Source organism: Carcharodon carcharias, chromosome 2 (genome assembly GCF_017639515.1).
Source record: "Carcharodon carcharias isolate sCarCar2 chromosome 2, sCarCar2.pri, whole genome shotgun sequence".
NCBI classification, from domain to species: Eukaryota; Metazoa; Chordata; class Chondrichthyes; order Lamniformes; family Lamnidae; genus Carcharodon; species Carcharodon carcharias.
This window is the reverse complement of record NC_054468.1, coordinates 84,564,572-84,582,972: the sequence shown is the minus strand read 5'-3', so window position 1 is coordinate 84,582,972 and position 18,401 is coordinate 84,564,572. Positions and strand designations below refer to the sequence as shown.

Here is an 18,401-nt window from a genome sequence, read left to right as displayed (position 1 = left end):
GAATGGGGGTGCTGGATGGCTTGACTGAGTGGATACGCAGTGTTGGTCTGAAGATCCTGTCATGCAGAAACATAAAATCTTTTGCCACAGTGAAACTCCGCATCAAGTGGCAAACAGACATTTAGATTTCTTTGTTAGTTTTCCAAACCAAGTGTGCCTAAGTGTAATACAAATAACAAAAGGAGCAGCATGAGGTAGAGGTTCACTTGTTGAAACACTTCAACTAAGATCATAAGAAATAGGAACAGGAGAAGGCCTTTTGGCCCATCGAGCCTGCTCTGCCATTCAATAAGATCATGGCTGATCTGATTGTGGCCTTAACTCCACTTTCTTGACTGTCTCCAATGAGAGGAAACATTCCCCCTGCATTGCCCCTGTTAAGCCTCCTGAGAATCTCATATATTTCAATAAAATCACTAAAGGGGATAGACAAAGTAGACGTGGAGTGGATGTTTCCCCTTGCGGGGTATTCTAGAATGAGAGGCCATAGTTTTAGGCTAAGGGGTGGTAGATTTAAGTCAGAGATGAAGAGGAATTATTTTTCTCAAAGGGTTGTGAATCTGTGGAATTCACTACCTCAAGACTGCAGTGGATGCCGGGACGCTGAATAAATTTAAGGAGATAGACAGATTTTTAATTAGTAATGGGTTGAAAGGTTATGGGGAGAGGGCGGGAAATTGGAGTTAAGGCTGAAATGAGATCAGCCATGATCGTATTGAATGGCGGGGCAGGCTCGAGGGGTTGAATTGCCTACTCCTGCTCCTAATTCTTATGTTCTTAAAATCACCTCTCATTCTTCTAAAGTCCAATGAGTATAGGCCCAACCTGCTCAACGTTTTCTCAAAAGACAATCTTTTTATCCCAGGAATCAGCCTAGTGAACCTTCTCTGAACTGCTTCCAATGCAAGTATATCCCTACTTAAGTAAGGAGACCACAATTGTGTTGTGGTCTCACCAATGCGCTGTACAAGTGTAGCAAGATTTCCCTACTTTTATTCTACATCCCCCTTGCAATAAGAACCAACATTTCAAATGCCTTCCTAATTACTTGCTCTACCTACATGGTAATTTTTTTGTGATTCATGTACAAGGACACCCAACTCCCTCTGCACTGCAGCATTCTGTAGTCTCTCTCCATTTAAAAAATATTTGGCTTTTCTATCTTTCTTGACAAAATGGACAACCTCACATTTTCCCACATTATACTCCATCTGCCAATTTTTTGCCCACTCACTTAACCTATTTATATACCTTTGAAGACTGTGTCCTCCTCACAGCGTGCTTTCCTACCTATCTTTGTATTATCATCAAATTTGGCTACAATAGTCTGACCCTTCATCCAAGTCAATAAAATAGAGGCTCCAGTACTAATCCCTGTGACACTCCCTTACAGTTTGCCAAACGGAATGAAAAGGACCCAATTATCCTGACTGTCTGTTTCCTGTTAGTTAGCCAATCCTCTATCAATGATAACATATTAACCCCAAAAGCATGAGCTCTTATCTTGTGCAGTAATCTTTTTTGTGGCACCTTATCGATTGGCTTTTGGAAATCCAAATAATCTACATGTATGGTTTCCCTTTATCCAGTGTTTGTCACATCCTCAAAGAACGCTAATAAATTTGCCAAACATGTCAAGAACTAACACTGCCAGATAAATGAACATTTCGAACAAATTACAGAAATCTGAGCAACAGAAAACTGAGAAAAAAACATTTTACTGGAAGCTGGATTCAATCCCATTGTATTTACAGGAAATATATACATCGATTGACAATTAATATGTACAAAAATACAGTCACAACCATATTTATATATAAATTAAGAATAAATACAACATGCAGACCTCATGGAGAGACAGAACCTAGAGAACCCAATCCATTGGGTGCTCTCTAAACAAAAGTGTTCCAGAGAGTGAGGTAAATAACAAGGAATTCTGTCACTTGGCGAGTTAAGGCAGAGGTGCAGTGAAACCTGCATTTACCTGTGTCAAGCTTGGAGTCTCGGGCTAGCTCTTTTGCTGGCTAACCAAGACACAAAAACATCAACAGTCCTGAGGAAGTGCCTTCAAATAGAGCAGTGGTTTCTCTGTGGACAGTGAGCCGTGATCTCCCTTTGAACAGAACTGAAATCTTCCTTTAAATAGCACCTCAATCTCCCATTGAGCAGAGCCACAGTCTCCTGTTAAACAGAGTTACGGACTCCTTTCAACAGAAACCCACGGCCTCTCTCTGAATGGAAGTGCAATCTCTATAAATGTCAAATAGTTACTGTTGATTTAAGTATTAAAAGCTGTAAAAGCATTTTACATCCAACAGGTACTACTAGCAGGAAGCATAATTGCCCAGACTTCACTGCATCACAATATATCTCTTAAAACAAGAGGACTGTTAATTCAGCATCTCTTTCTCTCTGTTTAAGTACCATGTTTCTCCACTATCCCATTTGCCTCTCTCTCTATTAATGCAGTGTTGCTCTAATCAGTCATTTATTTTCTTCTCTCTGGGACATAGATTTAGCTGGGTGGGAATCCTGCCTACCCCTCTAATTCTGTCCTAAATCCAAACCATTTCCTAGTTTGGCAGGTCATCTGATATGTATGGTGGGCTTCTGATTGAATTCCTGCTGCAACAAAGATAAATGAAGCCTGAATGGACGCAGAGGAGGCTGCCCATGGCCTTCCCCTTGCATTGGCGGACTTCAAGGCTGTTAGCAATGATTCCCTGGTCCTACTACTACCATCTCATTTCAGTGGGGAATCACAGACATTCCATTTCAGTTAGGATCATGAATGAGAATTCAGCCCACCGTGTTTCCCTTAATGTGTCATCACCCTTCATTACTACTTTGCCTCTCCATTAATGCACCATGTAGCTTTCTCTGTTAAAACAGTCACCCCAATAATCTACCATTTCATTGCTAACACTATATCACTGCTTTAACATAGTCTCTCTTACCCCAACACTGTCTCTACTTCTTTAATGACTGTGATGTTTTTGTGTTTGCCGCAATGATCTGATTTTTCCCTTTGCCCAAATAATCAAAATCAATGTGAGAAATAGTTTGATCCTTAACCATCCTTTACATGGCATTTTTTTCCCCAAGAGGTGACTCAGGGTATAAAAAACACACTATTTGTACAATACAGCAATCTGTATTGCCACACAAAAGTTACCACCTCTGAATAAAAGTGATGAATTTACAGGGTGGAGCTGGAATGAGAGTGAAACCAACACATATTAAACTCAGCATCCTTACCCCGTTTATGTTTTGTTTTCAATTATGGCACCTCCGTTTACAGCAACAGAGATCACTGATGTGGCAATTCAGTAGAAAATATTCAAGAGCAGCAGAATGAATGACTCAAATAAATTTCTGAAGGGAGAAGATGAACACATATGCACTGTACCATTACTGGGGCACAGAGACACTGGCAGTCAATGTTAGAAAAACATGGAAGTTAGCAGTAAGGAGAATTAGAGAAACTGTTCTATCCAAATAATGAGTCTGGAACTCAAAAGGCAAATAGAGTCAACAGAGATATGCGTCTCCAAAGAGAGAAAAGGGATTAAGTTACGTGGGCAAGGTGTATGGGTAAAATGGGATGATATGTTAGAGGTAGTAGGTGGGGTAGAGGTACATCATGAGACTGTGGGTAGTAAGGGGAGGGACGTGGTTAGAAATTAGGAAGATAGCAAAGGTTGATTTGTTGAGAAGGTGATAGTGGGGTGGAGTGATAAGGCTAGATGATAGTATGTGGACTGATAGGTTAATAGGTTGGTGGAGGGATATGCATATAGACTGTGTTAGAACCAACCAAGTTATAGGAAACAAAGTGAGATGACAGGATTCTTCTACTGTGTCTTTGTTCTGATTTCTGATTGACAGATACTGTCTGAATCTGGGATAAATACAACAAGACTGTCCTCCTTCTTCAGTTCAGTTCCTGCTGTTCTATCACATGGGTGAGTTGCTGCAGAGAGACTGAACTCTGTCAATATATAGATTCTCAAAAGATTCTTGTTACTCTGTTTTATGAATAATATAAAATATGTTTTTATCTAATTTGCAAATTTATACTTGCTTTTGTATAATTTATTTTTAAAAGTTGATGAATAATAGTTCTTAGTCTGAGACACATGGCCTCCATCTGTGGGGTCTTCTGCTAGGCACTGAGATGTGAAGCACACATTGGGAAGGCTGTGGCTGCAGAAACTACAACAGCAGAAGGATCCATGTGCCACTGTGTGGAAATGCTATCCCAACTATTAATACAAGTGGTCAAGTTTCAATGGAATATGCCAGGTTCCTTATGAAAGCTAATTTTTGCTTTAATGACAACATCATATTAATAAAAGGCAGCCCAAATTGTGACATGGGCATTAGGCAAGGACAATATTGGGTTCAGCTATTATGTCCTATTGGTTGGTTACTCACATCGATTGCCTAGACTTGAACGGGTTGCAGGTAGCTGGGGTTACACTGCCAAAGACAGACTGACTGCGAAGCTGATAAGTGTACATTTCTGCTGTGAGAAGCTAAGGACGTATGCTTGACCTGAATAGGAGTTCGCACTTAGCCAAAGTGAGCCTAAACTTGCAAGAACAGGCAGGTAAGTGAGCATTATTTCTAACTGAATGAGTTTAGTAGAGTAGAGAGATAGGAGTTTATTAATGACAGTTTCTGGATCAAGGCTGGTGATGTGTGTGGGATGAATGATCTGGGATAACTCAGATATGAAAAGTATCTAGGAATAGTACATGAGAATCAAGTATTAAGGAGCCAAGTTGGTTAATCAGAGAAATGATGAACTCAAGAGCAGCTGGCTACCCTTGTATTTATGTCGCATTGCCAGGGTGGAAAATATGTCCCAAGATGCTCGAAGAGGTGCATGGAAATGAAGAAACAACAATGTAAAGGAAAAGGTAATTAAGGAGGGACCAAAAGCTTTATTGGAGAGATCAGTATTAAGGAAGCTCTTACAGGAGATGAGGGTATATCTGGACAGGGAACTCCAGTGACTATGACCTGGAAGCTGTAGGCATGGGCACCAGTGTTGCATGAATGGGTTTGGGATGGAATGCACGCACATGAGGCTAGAGTAATAGGAATGGTGAGTTTGGAAGTGGAGAAGGATACAGAAATAGGAATAAACAGAGTCATGGAAGGATTTAAAATACAAGGATCAGAATCAGTGGTTTGGAGATGCCCCAAGCAATAGAGTGAATTAAATGAAGAGAGTACAGTATATCAGGGGTGCTGAGATGAGTTCTCTGCCAGTTCTCTTCTTACAAGCTGAGGGATGTGCAAAACTGCAGAAAGATTAGACATTAAAAAAAATACTTGGCAAACAAATTTTGAAGGAAATGCATTGTGACCTAAAATCTTGAGGTCAACCTGTTTTCTTATAAATCACAATGACTTCCAACACTGAACTGGCAAAGGTGTTGCAATCCTTAGGGCAAGTTGTGCGTGAAGAGATGCCTCCAAAATCAAGGGCAACAGCCACCTCATGATGAGGAATATTTCTGTGTGCTGTACGCAACAGAATCAGAATCCCTGAAGATTTTGGACACATATTTTGCTTGGTTCTTCACATGTCCCAAACACTGCAGCACTACTCCTTCACATTCCAGAAACTCCAGGATGCACTCTCGTACATCCTAAATACTCCAAGATTCACTTTCTCACATCCCAAATACTCCAGAATTCACTCTCTCTCATCCCAGACACTCCAGGATTCACTCTCTCACATCCCAGATACTCCTGGGTGCACTCTCGTACATTCCAAATACTCCAGAATTCAGTCTCGCATCCTGTGGCTGTCAGCCGTGGCTCAGTAAGTAGCATTCTGGCAGTACTGAAGGAATGCTACACTGTCAGAGGTGCTGGCTTCCGGATGAGATGTTAAACCAGTTTGTCCTCTCAGGAGTACGTGAAAGGTCCCATAGCATTATTTGAAGAAGAACAGGAGAGCTCTCTCCAGTGTCCTGGACAACATGTATCCCTCAACCAACAATGCTAAAAACAGACTGACTGGTGAATATCACAATGTTTTTTTGTGGGGAGCTTTCTGTGTGCATTTCTTAAGTTACACAGTGACTACACTTCAAAAGAACCTCACTGTCTTTAAAAACATAGGACTTAGGAGCAGGAGTAGGCTATTCAGCCCTTCGAGCCTGCTCCGCCATTCAATAAGATCATGGCTGATCTGGTTGTGGTCTCAACTGCACTTTGCCGTCTTCCCCCCATAACACTTGACTCCCCCATCTATCAAAAAATCTGTATACTGCCTGAGTAAATTCAATGACCCGGTCTCCATTACTTTCTGGGAAGAGAACTCCACATAGTTACAAGCCTTTGAGAGAAAAAGTTTCTCCTCATCTCTGTCTTAAATGGTAGACCTTTTATTTTAAGAGGTCTAATGGGATTTGGGATATCCTGAGATCATAAAAAATGCTAGACTAAAGCAAGTCTTTCTTTTTTAGGACTCACAAACACACATCCCAAATACTCCAGGACTGACTGTCACATATCTCATTCAGAACCGACTCTCACACATCCCGAAGACTCCAGACCTGACCCTCACACACCCCGGACACTCCAGGATTGACTCTCTCACATTCTATAAACTCCCAAGATTGACGCTCACACATACAGACTTCCCCAAGGCTGACTCTTACAGACTCTCCAAGACTGACTCTCACACATACAAACTCTCCAAGACTGACTCTCACAAATCCTAAAGGCTCCTGGGCTGATTCTCATATATCTTTGATACTCCCGGACTGTATCATGCAAGACTACTTGAGAGTGTTTCACTATTGTTGAAGAGTTATACTGGCTCTAAAACCAGTTAGAAGACTGTGATATTCTAAATGCTGCACTGCCTGGGACACACGCACGAGCCTGACGTTGCTTCCTGTCGCTCTGAAGCACATCAATGTCTCTGAGTCACCTAGGGAATGAGAAACAACATGTCAACAGCAAGGGTTTTGAGGGCAACTAATGCAGGAAGACATTGTAATAGCACTTCCATGTTCTTCGAGTTGGTAGTTTGCAAAAGGTGTGTGGATAGATCCTGGGATGAGAGAGAAATGTAGGGCTCCATGCTCAACCCACAACCGTCACTTCAACGGATCACAATCTGAAAAGGTTCAGTTAATGTCTGCAGGTGTGAGTTACTACAGGTTCTGTCCCAATTACAGTTTCATTAGGTTACCATTATATAAAAAAGAGATGTTTTGTCCCTTTTGTGAAGAGCTTCTGAGATTAAGTCACTGGTGTGCAGTACATTCCTATGTCGAAGGATCATGATTCCTCTTCATTGGGATCATTGTGGAATTTTAGACCAATCACATTCAGCTTTACTCCTAGGTGTGCTTCAGAGTAAAATTCAACCTAACTGGATACTTGCTTGAGGTAACTTCAATTCTGATTTGACAGGTTTTTAACTTGAATGCAGCATTAGTTTAATTGGATAAGCCTCACTCCTTTTTTTCTATTGGGTGAGAGATTATGTATCAGGTCTTTTATTATTTTGATATCTGTTAGCTGCTCCAAGGTCAACACCCTCCGACTAGTTGATAGTGAGGCTTACACATACAGCCAAAGGTGAGCCTCTCTCATCCTCTATGCAATGGGCTGGAGGTTTAGGTAGCTCTGTATACACAGGAGTTGAACACGTACATCACACTTCGCTGACAGGAGTATTCCGGCTCAACTCCTTGATCCCATGTAGGATTCGCTTCATGTGGCCCACTCTCGCTATCCCCAAGTCCTGCCAAACACAGGTTAGAGGACAGGTATTTATTACCAGTGTATTAGTTTAGTAAATACTAGAGCAATCTTATTCAAAATGTAGGCTAGTGAAAGGCAGTAATCTGAAAAGGAAATTGGGTTAAATAGGTAAAATGTTACTTCAAGACTACTTTGTGGAACTGACTATACCTCATCCCCACAACACAGTTTTGCTATCCAGCACAAATGCTTACCCCAACTTCCCTCTTCCCCTGAAATGAAGTACATCCTTGATAGGGGAAGGGGAAAAGTTAAATTAAAGACAGCAACAGTTGCTTCATTCCCAGTTGCACAAGTCAGCACTGGTCATGTTCTAAATATTCTGTTTCCAGCCTCATTAAAGTCTATTCAGAAACTATTTAAATAAATGGTATACACACATTATATAGTCTCTGTAACACAGTGAATACCCTGCTGGGACGCAGTGCCTTTCGATTAGTATGTCAAAAAGCCATATTCCAATGGTCTATAGTGCTTATTATACTAGTACACGTTGGATATCCCACTGGAATGCAGCGCCTAACCTACTGGTGAATAGTATCCCTGATTCAGGTCCTTTGTAACGAGTCATTGCACCAGCACCAAGGACAGCTCATATTGCATCATTCTTGCGAACTCATTTGGAGGGCTGGATGCAGTGCAAGGGTCCTACTATAATGTCCCACCCAGCATTCCCAAGTCAGTACACAGTAAAGCTCTCTTTACACAGCCCCATCAAGCAACCCCAGAAAAGTGCCATAACTGAGTTTGGGGTGCTTGATGGGGCTGTTTAAAAGAATTTTCTATTTCCCCTGCCAGTCGTTCGCTGAGTGAGATTGCCAATTTGTGCTGAAAAAGTTGCAGTTTTGTGCAGCAAGCTGATGCCCTCCAATAATGTTCCCAGCTTATTCCACTCAGAAACATTACAATAGTATCAGTCTGGGCAGCAAATGAGTCCATATCTAATGGTGCAAATCAGTCTGTGTTTAAAATGTTCATTGAGAGTTTGTGCACATGTGGAGTATTCACTGCGAGTGTAAGAGATTGTGAATTTGTACGTGGGATTGAGTGTCAATTTCTCATTTTGAGCTGATTCATGGTATTAAGTGTCAGATGTTGTGGCTTGCAATTCCTAAGGTATTGGTGCAAGCCTGACCAGCAGTAATAATGACATGAAACATCTGAGGGTTAGAGAGAAAGGGGGCACCCAAATGTAGATCAGGACGATCCTGAGCATTAAGCACAAAGTCTGTCCAACTTTCAGAAAAAGTAGATAGACTGCAGCCTAAAGCTTTATGTTATTAATGAGTGATGGTCAGTTGGTTGGCTGGATGATTTGGTGAATGGAGGAATGTCTGCCACACTAAGTATTTGGCAGGCAACCAGGATAAACTCAAAAATTAGGTGAAGTGGGAGCTGGGAAATCAGAACAATCAATTTGACAGCTAGTCTTGGGTGCCATGATTGGTAGACGCAAAACCATCACCTTGTGTTTAGGGGCTTGTAATGCTCTAAATTTTGAGTGTTACAGGCAGATAGGGTCATAACATTGAGAAATGCAGACACACATTGATATGCGAAAAATACTGAGAAATCTTCACATGGGATGTAAGGTTAGTGTGGACAGGAAAGACATGTCATATGCAAGATTCTTAATATGTGCACATATACATGTAGTTGGGTTATACTTGAATGCTGACTCCTGCAATGATAAAATATCCTGAACAAAAGTCAGCAGTTCTTAAGAAACATTTTGTTCAGTGAAACAGTCTTGATATTTGAGATGAGACAATAACTACCCTGAGGGATTGAAAGATCTAGCGACGTAAGCAATTAAAGGAAAGAAGCAGAGTGCAAGATACTCAGGAAACCAGGTCAGCAGCTGGCATCACATCAGGATGTTGGTACAAACTCAACCTTTAAACCTTTTCCTTCTCCTTCAGTGAGGCCAAAACAATTAAAAAGCCAGGGATTCCCAGTCCAGGTACTCAGCCTGTCACCCAACTGCAGCAGATAGAGTCAATGGGCTAAATCTTAATTTCAAATTTACGAAAGAGGAACTGAACCCGCCTTGATCCTGCCAACTTCTGGTTTTAATAGAGACACAAAGGGGCGGGTGACCAATCGGCTTGTGGAAAATGGTTTAAATGTGCTAATGAGGTTCCACACCTTCATTTTAACAGTTATTCTATTTTTAACCATAGGTGGCTGGGTTTCTCAAGCCTTGGAAAACTTGGGAAGTTCAAAGAAGACAAGAGGGGCTGAATGCATGAGGTAAGTGTCTTTACAGCACTGGTTGTGGGCTAGGAAGAGCATGAGTGCTCAAAAAGCAATCCAGTAAAACCACGATCCTCCTATAATCTGTCTACTTTCCCTCAAATCCACAACAACCACCATTCAAATTGAACTTCCACTCCTCCACCTGTCCCCATCACTGCCCCCCTATCCTGACTCATTCCAACTGCATCTCACCACATGGTCTCACTCACTCCCTGAATATACTAATCTGTTCTTGTTGGCTTTTTGTTGAAGAGGCCTCCAGCTTGTCAATCAGGCTGCATTTAAATTCTGCAGGACATTGGGGAAACCTGTTCTTTTTAGGCTTTTTAGGCTTCCCAGTCTCACAACAGCCAACCCTGCACAAAACTTGCCTTCAGGCTAAAATCCATGCTAATGAGTCCCAGTCTAGATAATCATTTTGATCTATGGATTGTGGTTCAATTTACTTTTGCCTTATTAAAAAATTATCTTTCTCTCAACATCAAGAAGACTGAATCTGCTCTCGAATGCCATTCTAAAATGTCACTGGGTAGAACCCTCTCTTCTGTCTCATGACCCTCTTTCCTTTCACAAAAAAAATTCTTAGTGTCACCTGGGTGTTTTGGCTTGAAAGGTTTGTGGGTGTGTAGCAACCAATGTACAGTAATTCCCCTACAGTAATTCTGTAACTGTTCTTTACAGATCATAGTTTCACAGTACCTTCCAAATGATGTGATCTCAGCACACACAGCAAGTTAAAGTAGAGAGACAGTACTGATAAGGGCAGGCCACATTAGTTTGTCATTCATGCAGAAGTGAAAATGTCACTTGCAATACCTTCAGGTCTCGCCTCTCCAGATGCAAGAGCTCTGAGCCACGGATGTCGTGCCGGATGAAGATGTCTCTGTACTCGAACAGGCTAAGATGCTCTAACCAGGCTGCCACCTCCTCAGTACCCCACTGATGCACTGTGGGAAAGCGAAGAGCAGCGCCACCTTCAGTACCCACAATCCCAAAGGCAAAGAGAAATGCACAACCATCACCCGCTAGCAAAAAAAAGGCCCACAGAAATTTCAGAGAGTGCAGAGAATGCTAATAGCTAATCTCACAAGACATATTTCAGGCAGACACCATAAGTCAATAAGCACACAATGCAATTTGGAGATCAGCATAGCTGCTGAAATGAGATACCTGTTGTTGAGTGGATAGCTCCAGGCTACATTAACAAACATACAAAAGTGTCCCTCTTGCCTCCCACACATCCCAATCTTTCTATTGTACCAAAGTGTGCTAAAGAATCCTGCTGATCTATGAAAGGAGGGTTCTGTGATATCTCATTAGTAAATGCACCTTCTGGTGTTGTACTGAGGTGCACAGATCAGCAGCATCCCAAATACCATCTCTGATCTGTTCTGAGTTAGCAGATGTCAGCCTGGTTACAGTCAGAGTGCTATATATGGCCTTCAACTCATGGGTGGGATAGAAACACTGGAGGGAGTTGCCCCATTGACCCTTACTGAGAATGAATGTTGGGTGAGGAATGAATAGGTTTGGTTGTAATGACTCAGCATCCCATACCCTGCTGACACTCACTGTCTAAGATCATATGTGAAGAATAATCACTTGATTCTGCACAGGTTTAGATTGAGACGAGAGATTCCCTTCTGATCTCAGCTGTCACTTATTCCTTGACAGGGTTAACAGGTAAGCCTCTACAAGTTGTTCAGGTGCAACTCTGCCAGCGGCAGCTTTTTTCCAGCATCTAACCTGTGTCCGCCCTCAGGTCTGGACTGTGAATGTTAGCATGATATTCCACTGTCAGAAGCCTCACATTCAGGCTCGATCCTGTCCTCACCTCCCACTTTCCAGTGCAAATGAGAACCTGAGCTAATATTTCTTTTCCATAAGGCACGGGGCCTCCTTACCCAGCCTGTGGTGGAAGTCATGGGGCAGTGGGTTGGACCTGCCATCAGACAGAGAACTGAAGATGGGCGGTAGCATGGATTTTGAGGGCAATTTACAGCACACATATTAAAATAAGATTGGATAGAACCTGGGACCTATATGGCTTTAATATCACATCTGACAGCAAATTATGCCAAAGAACAATTGGGAAAGTTAAGCTACATGTCCTGGTTTGGAATTAATTTCCATCTGCATGCTCCAAACAAATGTGGAAGACCAACTTAGAACTACTTTTCACCATTGTGCACCCTACTGATTTATGTGCCTTCTACTGCCTCACAATTTCAGTGGACAATGACTTCAGGCCTAATCTACAAGACTTGTGCACAATTCTTACCCAACGGCTTACATCAGAGGAGCTGTGGAATCACTATGGGGCATGGAATTGTAAAGAGAGGGATAACAATGAGGCTTATTGATTTTTCTTAATGCATCTTATCGCAAATGCCTCAGCCAAGGAACTCACATAATGGAACTTCTGTGATTGATGAGATGTGGACTGCACCGGTAACTTGTGATCAAGCGCTGTGTAAACCTCTCCAAGTGTAAATGGGGCTGACACTAGCAAAGCTGGATGATGATGATGGAAGTGAAGGGGGGGGGGGGTGGTCAGAGTTGACATACGCACCTGGTAATCCCATATTCCCCCTGGTTTCCTTATTCTTGTTGTTTTTCTCTTTTTTTAATTTTGACACAAGGCGGAATTTGGCACTGCGAGTACGCTTGGAATATTCCAACAACTGGCTCTGGGAAAACACACAAAGACATGAGAAAAGTAAAGTAGATACAACTTGCTATATATCACATAATTAGCAGTGCAAAAAATTTCCCAATGGGCTGACCTCATATACAAGTCATGGTGCAAGGATCATATTAGAGGCAGACTTATTTTATATGAATGAGGTCCAGGAATTAAAATGTCCTGCTCCTCGCATCAAAGAGCCCTGCCAACACCACACTTGCTCCTTGCCCTTGGATAAAATCAGGGTTTTCAAGTCTAAGGCTAGGTTATTTTAGAAGAGATAGAAGTCTTCAAGTAAAAAGTGTAATGAAGCTACTAAAAGAAAGAAAATACTTGCATTTATGGAGTGCATTTTTACATTCTCAGGGTGCACCAAAGTGTTTAATGGTCAATGGATAACTTTGGAATGATTATCACTGTTATATGTGGCTGAGTGCGTCAGCCATCTAGAACACAAATAATAAATGAATGAGGGACCAGATCTATTTTGGGTGGTGTTAGCTGAAGGATAAGTGTTGGTCAGGATATGTGGAAAACTCTACTGCTGTTTGCAAATAGTGCAATGGTATCATTTACAACCTACTGGGAGGACAGATGTGGTCTGCTCAGGCAGTCATGAAAATACACTACTACTACTTTTGGATGATGGGAAAAGTTGATAAAGGCATGTGTGATTTGACTATTCATTTAATGGCCTCCTGAGATGCTGGGCAGAATTTTACGCCATTGGGATTTTACAGTTCTGCCGAAGTTAATGGACTTTTGAATGGCTTGCCACATTTTACAGGCCCACCCCCACTGCAACAAGGCTGTCAAATTCCACCCACTGAGTGGTGAAATGAGATGCCTTCTGCAACAGATCTTAGTGGGCAGGTTCATGCAATGTGGTTCCAAGGTCAGGGACTCATGGCCACAATCGCAATTTGGGCAGTCCACTATCTTCCAGCACTGTTCACTGCCTTTGAGGAACATCAAAGCCAGGGACCTCTGATGTTGGGTCAGTGTTGAGGTTTTTTTTTGTGCTGTACGGTTCCACAATTCCATCCATCTGGATACTGGGTTGCTACCAGTTGCATGAATATTAGCTGCTGTTTCCCAGAATGGTGGGTGCGATTGTAAGTGTTTTCTTGGTAGGATTTTCAAGTCTTTGTGAATGGGGAGGTTAGTGTTGCTCATTACTTTCCATGTCATGGAGCATGACTGCGCCAAGTGAATGGCAGACTGGACGGCATGGGAAAGCACTGAGAGCCACTCAATTGGAGTGGAGTTAAGCATCCCTGACACTATCCTTCTGGTGGCGATAAGCTACACGACCACGATCTCTGTATGTTGGTTGCAGGGTCATGAGGTAGATCAGTTTTCTGCAGCAAAGTAGACTAGGACCACTGTTGCGGTAAAATAGAACAAACTGTATTTCTGCCACAGTCAGCACTTTCAGGAGAGGAAGGAGGGAAATGGGAAAGAAACAAACAACAGACTGAATACTTGTCGACAAATCATTCATTCAGTAAAATCCCTTATAGGCTTGCAAACTTACTTCATCATCACTTGGTTCAATGAGCTGGTACAGCCAGGGGATCTCTGCCAGTTTTCGAAGCTGCATGTCCACATTAGCCAGAGCCCCAGTGAGTTCGTCCTTCTGAGGTGGATCCAACTGCTGCACCCAGTAAAGGAAAACATACAGCAATGTGCTCAGCAATAATCACTTAATGAAAATAAACACGAGTCTTAAACAGGTAGGTGGATTGGTTTTTTGATTTCATATACTTGCCCGCTCTTACTTCTTGCGGTGCTTAGAGATCAGAAGTGAATGACCAAGCAGTTACAGCCTCTGGGCTTTCAAGAACTAACACCTAGGAGTGCTATTGGCTAAAGCAATCTTGGAAGCCCCAGATGCATGTGAAATTACCACAAAACTGTATTTGATTTCACATTCAGTAAGTAATGCTCTGAATCAAAAGCATAAGGTTATCTAACCTCGTCTACATCACATCTTGGGTCTTTTAATCCCATCATTGGCTTACAAATGATGTTAAAAAAATGCTTCAATATAAAATGGGAATCAGCCGAGATTAACTGCACTCCCAGCAATATATTCTAAATATCAAAGGTTGCAATTGAACATAGAAAGTGACATAGTTGAGCTATTCAAGCAACAGCCAAAAGCTGTCCAGTCACCGCCACTTGAAAGTGGAAGCATGGATGTCATGCATGGGAAGGTTTCAGTCTCAGTTGTGACTTCCTACATGATCAAATTTGCTGCCAACAATTGGCATCTAGCATTGCTGGAACTTTCAAACAAACACCAGGACGTAACTTGGCTGGTGATGAGAAAGGCCCTCTCCATCGGATCCTTCTTACATGCCCGGAGTCTCATCCCCTCCACATGTTGCCCTCAAGATGGCTGTTGTGGGGAAGAGACCGTTGTTCACCTGCTTCTGGAATGCGTCTTTACAAAGAAGGTCTGGAGAGAGCTGCAGTGGTTTTTGTCGAAGTTCATCCCGAGCAACTCCGTGACACAGGACTTTGTATTCTATGGGCTGTTCCCAGGGGGACACACCGAGACAAACATCAACTGCAGCTGGAGGATCATCAACTCAGTGAAGGACGCTCTTTGGTCTGAAACTTGCTGATCTTCCAGTGCAAAGAGATGTCCGTAACTAAGTGTTGTAGACTGGCACATTCCTAGGTCCAGGACTACGTGCTGAGGGATGCACTAAAGCTTGGGACAGCTGCCGCAGAGGTGCAATGGGGAAAAGCTGCTACCTAAGACCTTTCAGCCATTCATCGAGGGGCTAGAAATTGTATAGAACCGCTCAGGCAGTATAACTCACATTGAATGAGGTGAGAGTGACTACCCTTGACATGAAGGCAGTATTTGACTGAGTTGGCATTAAGGCGGCATAGTACAACTGGAGTCAATGGGAATCAGAGGATAAACTGTCTGTTGGTTGGAGCCATACTTAGCACAAAGATGGTTGTGGTTGTTGGAGGTCAATCATCTCAGTTCCAGGACAACACTGCAGGAGTTCCTCAGGGTAATGTCCTGGCCCAACCATCTTCAGCTGCTTCAATCAAAGATCTTTCTTCCATCATAGGGTCAGGAGTGGGGATGTTCACTTACGATTGCACAATGTTCAGAACCATTCATGACTCCTCAGATACTGAAGCAGTCCATGTCCAAATGCAGCAAGACTTGGACAATATCCAGGTTTGGGCTGACAAGTGGCAAGTAACATTCGCACCACACAAGTGCGAGGCAATGACCATCTCCAACAAGAGAGAATCTAATCCACTTGATACTCAATGGCACTACCAACATCCTGGGGATTACCGTTGACCAGAAACTGAACTGGACAAGCCTTATAAATACTGTGGCTACAAGAGCAGGTCAGAGGCTGGGAATCCTGCAATGAGTAACTCACCTCCTGACTCCCCAGTGCCTGTCCACCATCTACAAGGCACAAGTCAGGAGTATGATGGGATACTCTCCACTTGCTTGGATGCGTGCAGCTCCAACAATATTCTAGAAGCTTGACGCCATCCAGGACAAATCAGCTCACTTGATTGGCACCCTTTCCACAAATATCACTCCCTCCACCATGACGCACAGTAGCAGCAGTATGTACCATCTACAAGATGCATTACAGGAACTCATCAAGCCTCCTTAGCCAGCATCTTCCAAACCCATGACCACTACCATCTAGAAGGGCAAGGGCAGCAGAAACATGTGAATGCCATCAGTTGGAAGTTCCCCTCCAAGTCACTCACCATCTTGACTTGGAAATATATCACCGTTTCTTCACTGTCGCTGGGTCAAGATCCTGGAACTCCCTCCCTAACAGCACTGTGGGTGTACCTACACCACATGGACTGCAGCGGTTCAAGAAGGCAGCTCACTTCCACCTTCTTAAGGGCAATTAGGGATTGGCAATAAATGCTGGCCCAGCCAGCGATGCCCACATCCCATAAACCAATTTTTAAAAATATAGTAAATATTACATGTATGACAATTGTATTGTAGCATCTCAGAGTGCAGCATGATATATGTAGAAAATTTGAATATCATTGCACTTTCTGTGACGGTCATTTTGAAATGTTTTTTAATGTTCTTCTGGATATTTTATGAATAAAGAATATTTTTGCAAAAAAAATCTAGCATCACACACAAAGGTCAGTGGAAATTAAGTTAAAGCACATTTAGAACTGTGAAACCAGCAAATAAGGTTGTCTTCAGGAGAGGTGCAAACCAGCAAATAAAGATCCAACACTATAAAAGGACATGCACTGGTCAAAGCCTGCAAATCTATTGTAAAAATCAGACTAACTGAAAGAATCAGGATCAGTTCTAACCATTCTTCGAGTCTGCACAAGCTAAATACTGGAATCATTTCGTGATTTTATAAGAAATGTGCTTTACTCTCAAGGTTTGGTTCTGCTTCTAAATCACAGGATACACCTAACACTGTGAACCTCAGAATGCTGCAATTGCACAATTACAAATGATATTAAACCTCCTTTAATATATTGTCTTAAAACAAGTAATAAAACTGCATTACTCTACATATCAACTGAGGTGCATTTGTTTCTTTCATTTAACTCTTTCCTTACCAGTGACATTTTGCCAGCCAATAGGAGCTCGGTCTCATTGTGCAGGGCTTTCCCATTGTTGACCATTTCCATCACCAGACTGCAACTCAGGCCCTTCGGAGAAAAAAACAAGATGGAGTCACTTTAAATCCGCACCAGGACTTGAGGGCTGCTGGGCAGCCATGTCATTACTGCCACACATCGCTTCTCACACCACTTGCAGCTTATAGTGAAATCAAGGCTTTTCAGTCAACAACACCTTGCACATATAAACTACCTTTTATGCAGCAAACATTCTAAGACCTTCACAGAGAATAACCAAACACCAATTAGTAATGAAAGAGACAGGAGAGGTGACTGAAGTCACAGTCAAAGAGAGGTTTTGAAGAGAGCAAGACAAAGGGGCTTAGAGAAAGATCTATAGAGAACGTGGTCAAAAAAGGTGAAGGTGCATCTACTGATGGAGGAGGAAGGGAATGCACAAGAAACTAAGTCTGAAGGTTGGAACACTTGGGCGGGATCTAAGGCGGAAGGAGGTGATTAAAAACTGGGTTGAATGAATTGGGGTGTAGCGCTCGAGAAATTGTAGAGATCAGGTGGGAGAAAGATATGTAGGGATTTGCAAACATGGGTGAAAATGTTGAATTTAATGCATTGGGAATGGGGTTCCTGTAGAGATTAGTAGGGACAGGCATGATTGATAAATGCAGGAAAATGTAGGTCTCAAGGTGGGCAGGCAGGAAAGTGAAGTTAAGGCCACAATCAGATCAGCTATCGTCTCATTGAATGATGCAGCATTTGGTTCGAGGGGCCAAATGGTCTACTCTAGCTCCTATGATCTTATGCTTTCAATTGCAGTTAGCTTTGAGCTTCAGAAGCTGGCAATGAGGACATTGGGGAATTAGAACATGGAGGAAGCAAAAGTGTAGTCAAGGGGCTCCATTAGTGATGGGAGCAGGGGTGGAACTGGGCAATGTTGTGTATGTAGAAGCAAGTGGTCTTGGTGAATTAAATGATGCAGAGTTGAAGCTCGACTCAGGATAAGCTGGTTACTTGACCCTCAAAA

General features: G+C 42.5%; 1 protein-coding gene across 9 annotated transcripts in view; it reads right to left on the bottom strand.

Annotated features, from left to right (window-relative positions):
- LOC121272942 (diacylglycerol kinase delta-like) overlaps positions 1 to 18,401 on the bottom strand; it is a 147,388-nt gene that overhangs the window by 17,959 nt on the left and 111,028 nt on the right. For 6 of the 9 annotated variants that reach the window (XM_041179839.1, XM_041179861.1, XM_041179873.1 and 3 more), the window contains 5 exons: positions 17,357 to 17,449; positions 14,283 to 14,402; positions 12,632 to 12,749; positions 10,876 to 11,033; positions 1,700 to 7,780 (listed from right to left, as the gene is read on the bottom strand). In XM_041179839.1, the coding sequence (XP_041035773.1) occupies positions 7,691 to 7,780; positions 10,876 to 11,033; positions 12,632 to 12,749; positions 14,283 to 14,402; positions 17,357 to 17,449 (579 nt within the window). In that variant the 3' untranslated portion in view covers positions 1,700 to 7,690. Of the gene's footprint in view, positions 1 to 1,699; positions 7,781 to 10,875; positions 11,034 to 12,631; positions 12,750 to 14,282; positions 14,403 to 17,356; positions 17,450 to 18,401 lie in introns of those variants that run through there. The other 3 variants (XM_041179847.1, XM_041179854.1, XR_005941928.1) reach the window with 3 other exon arrangements.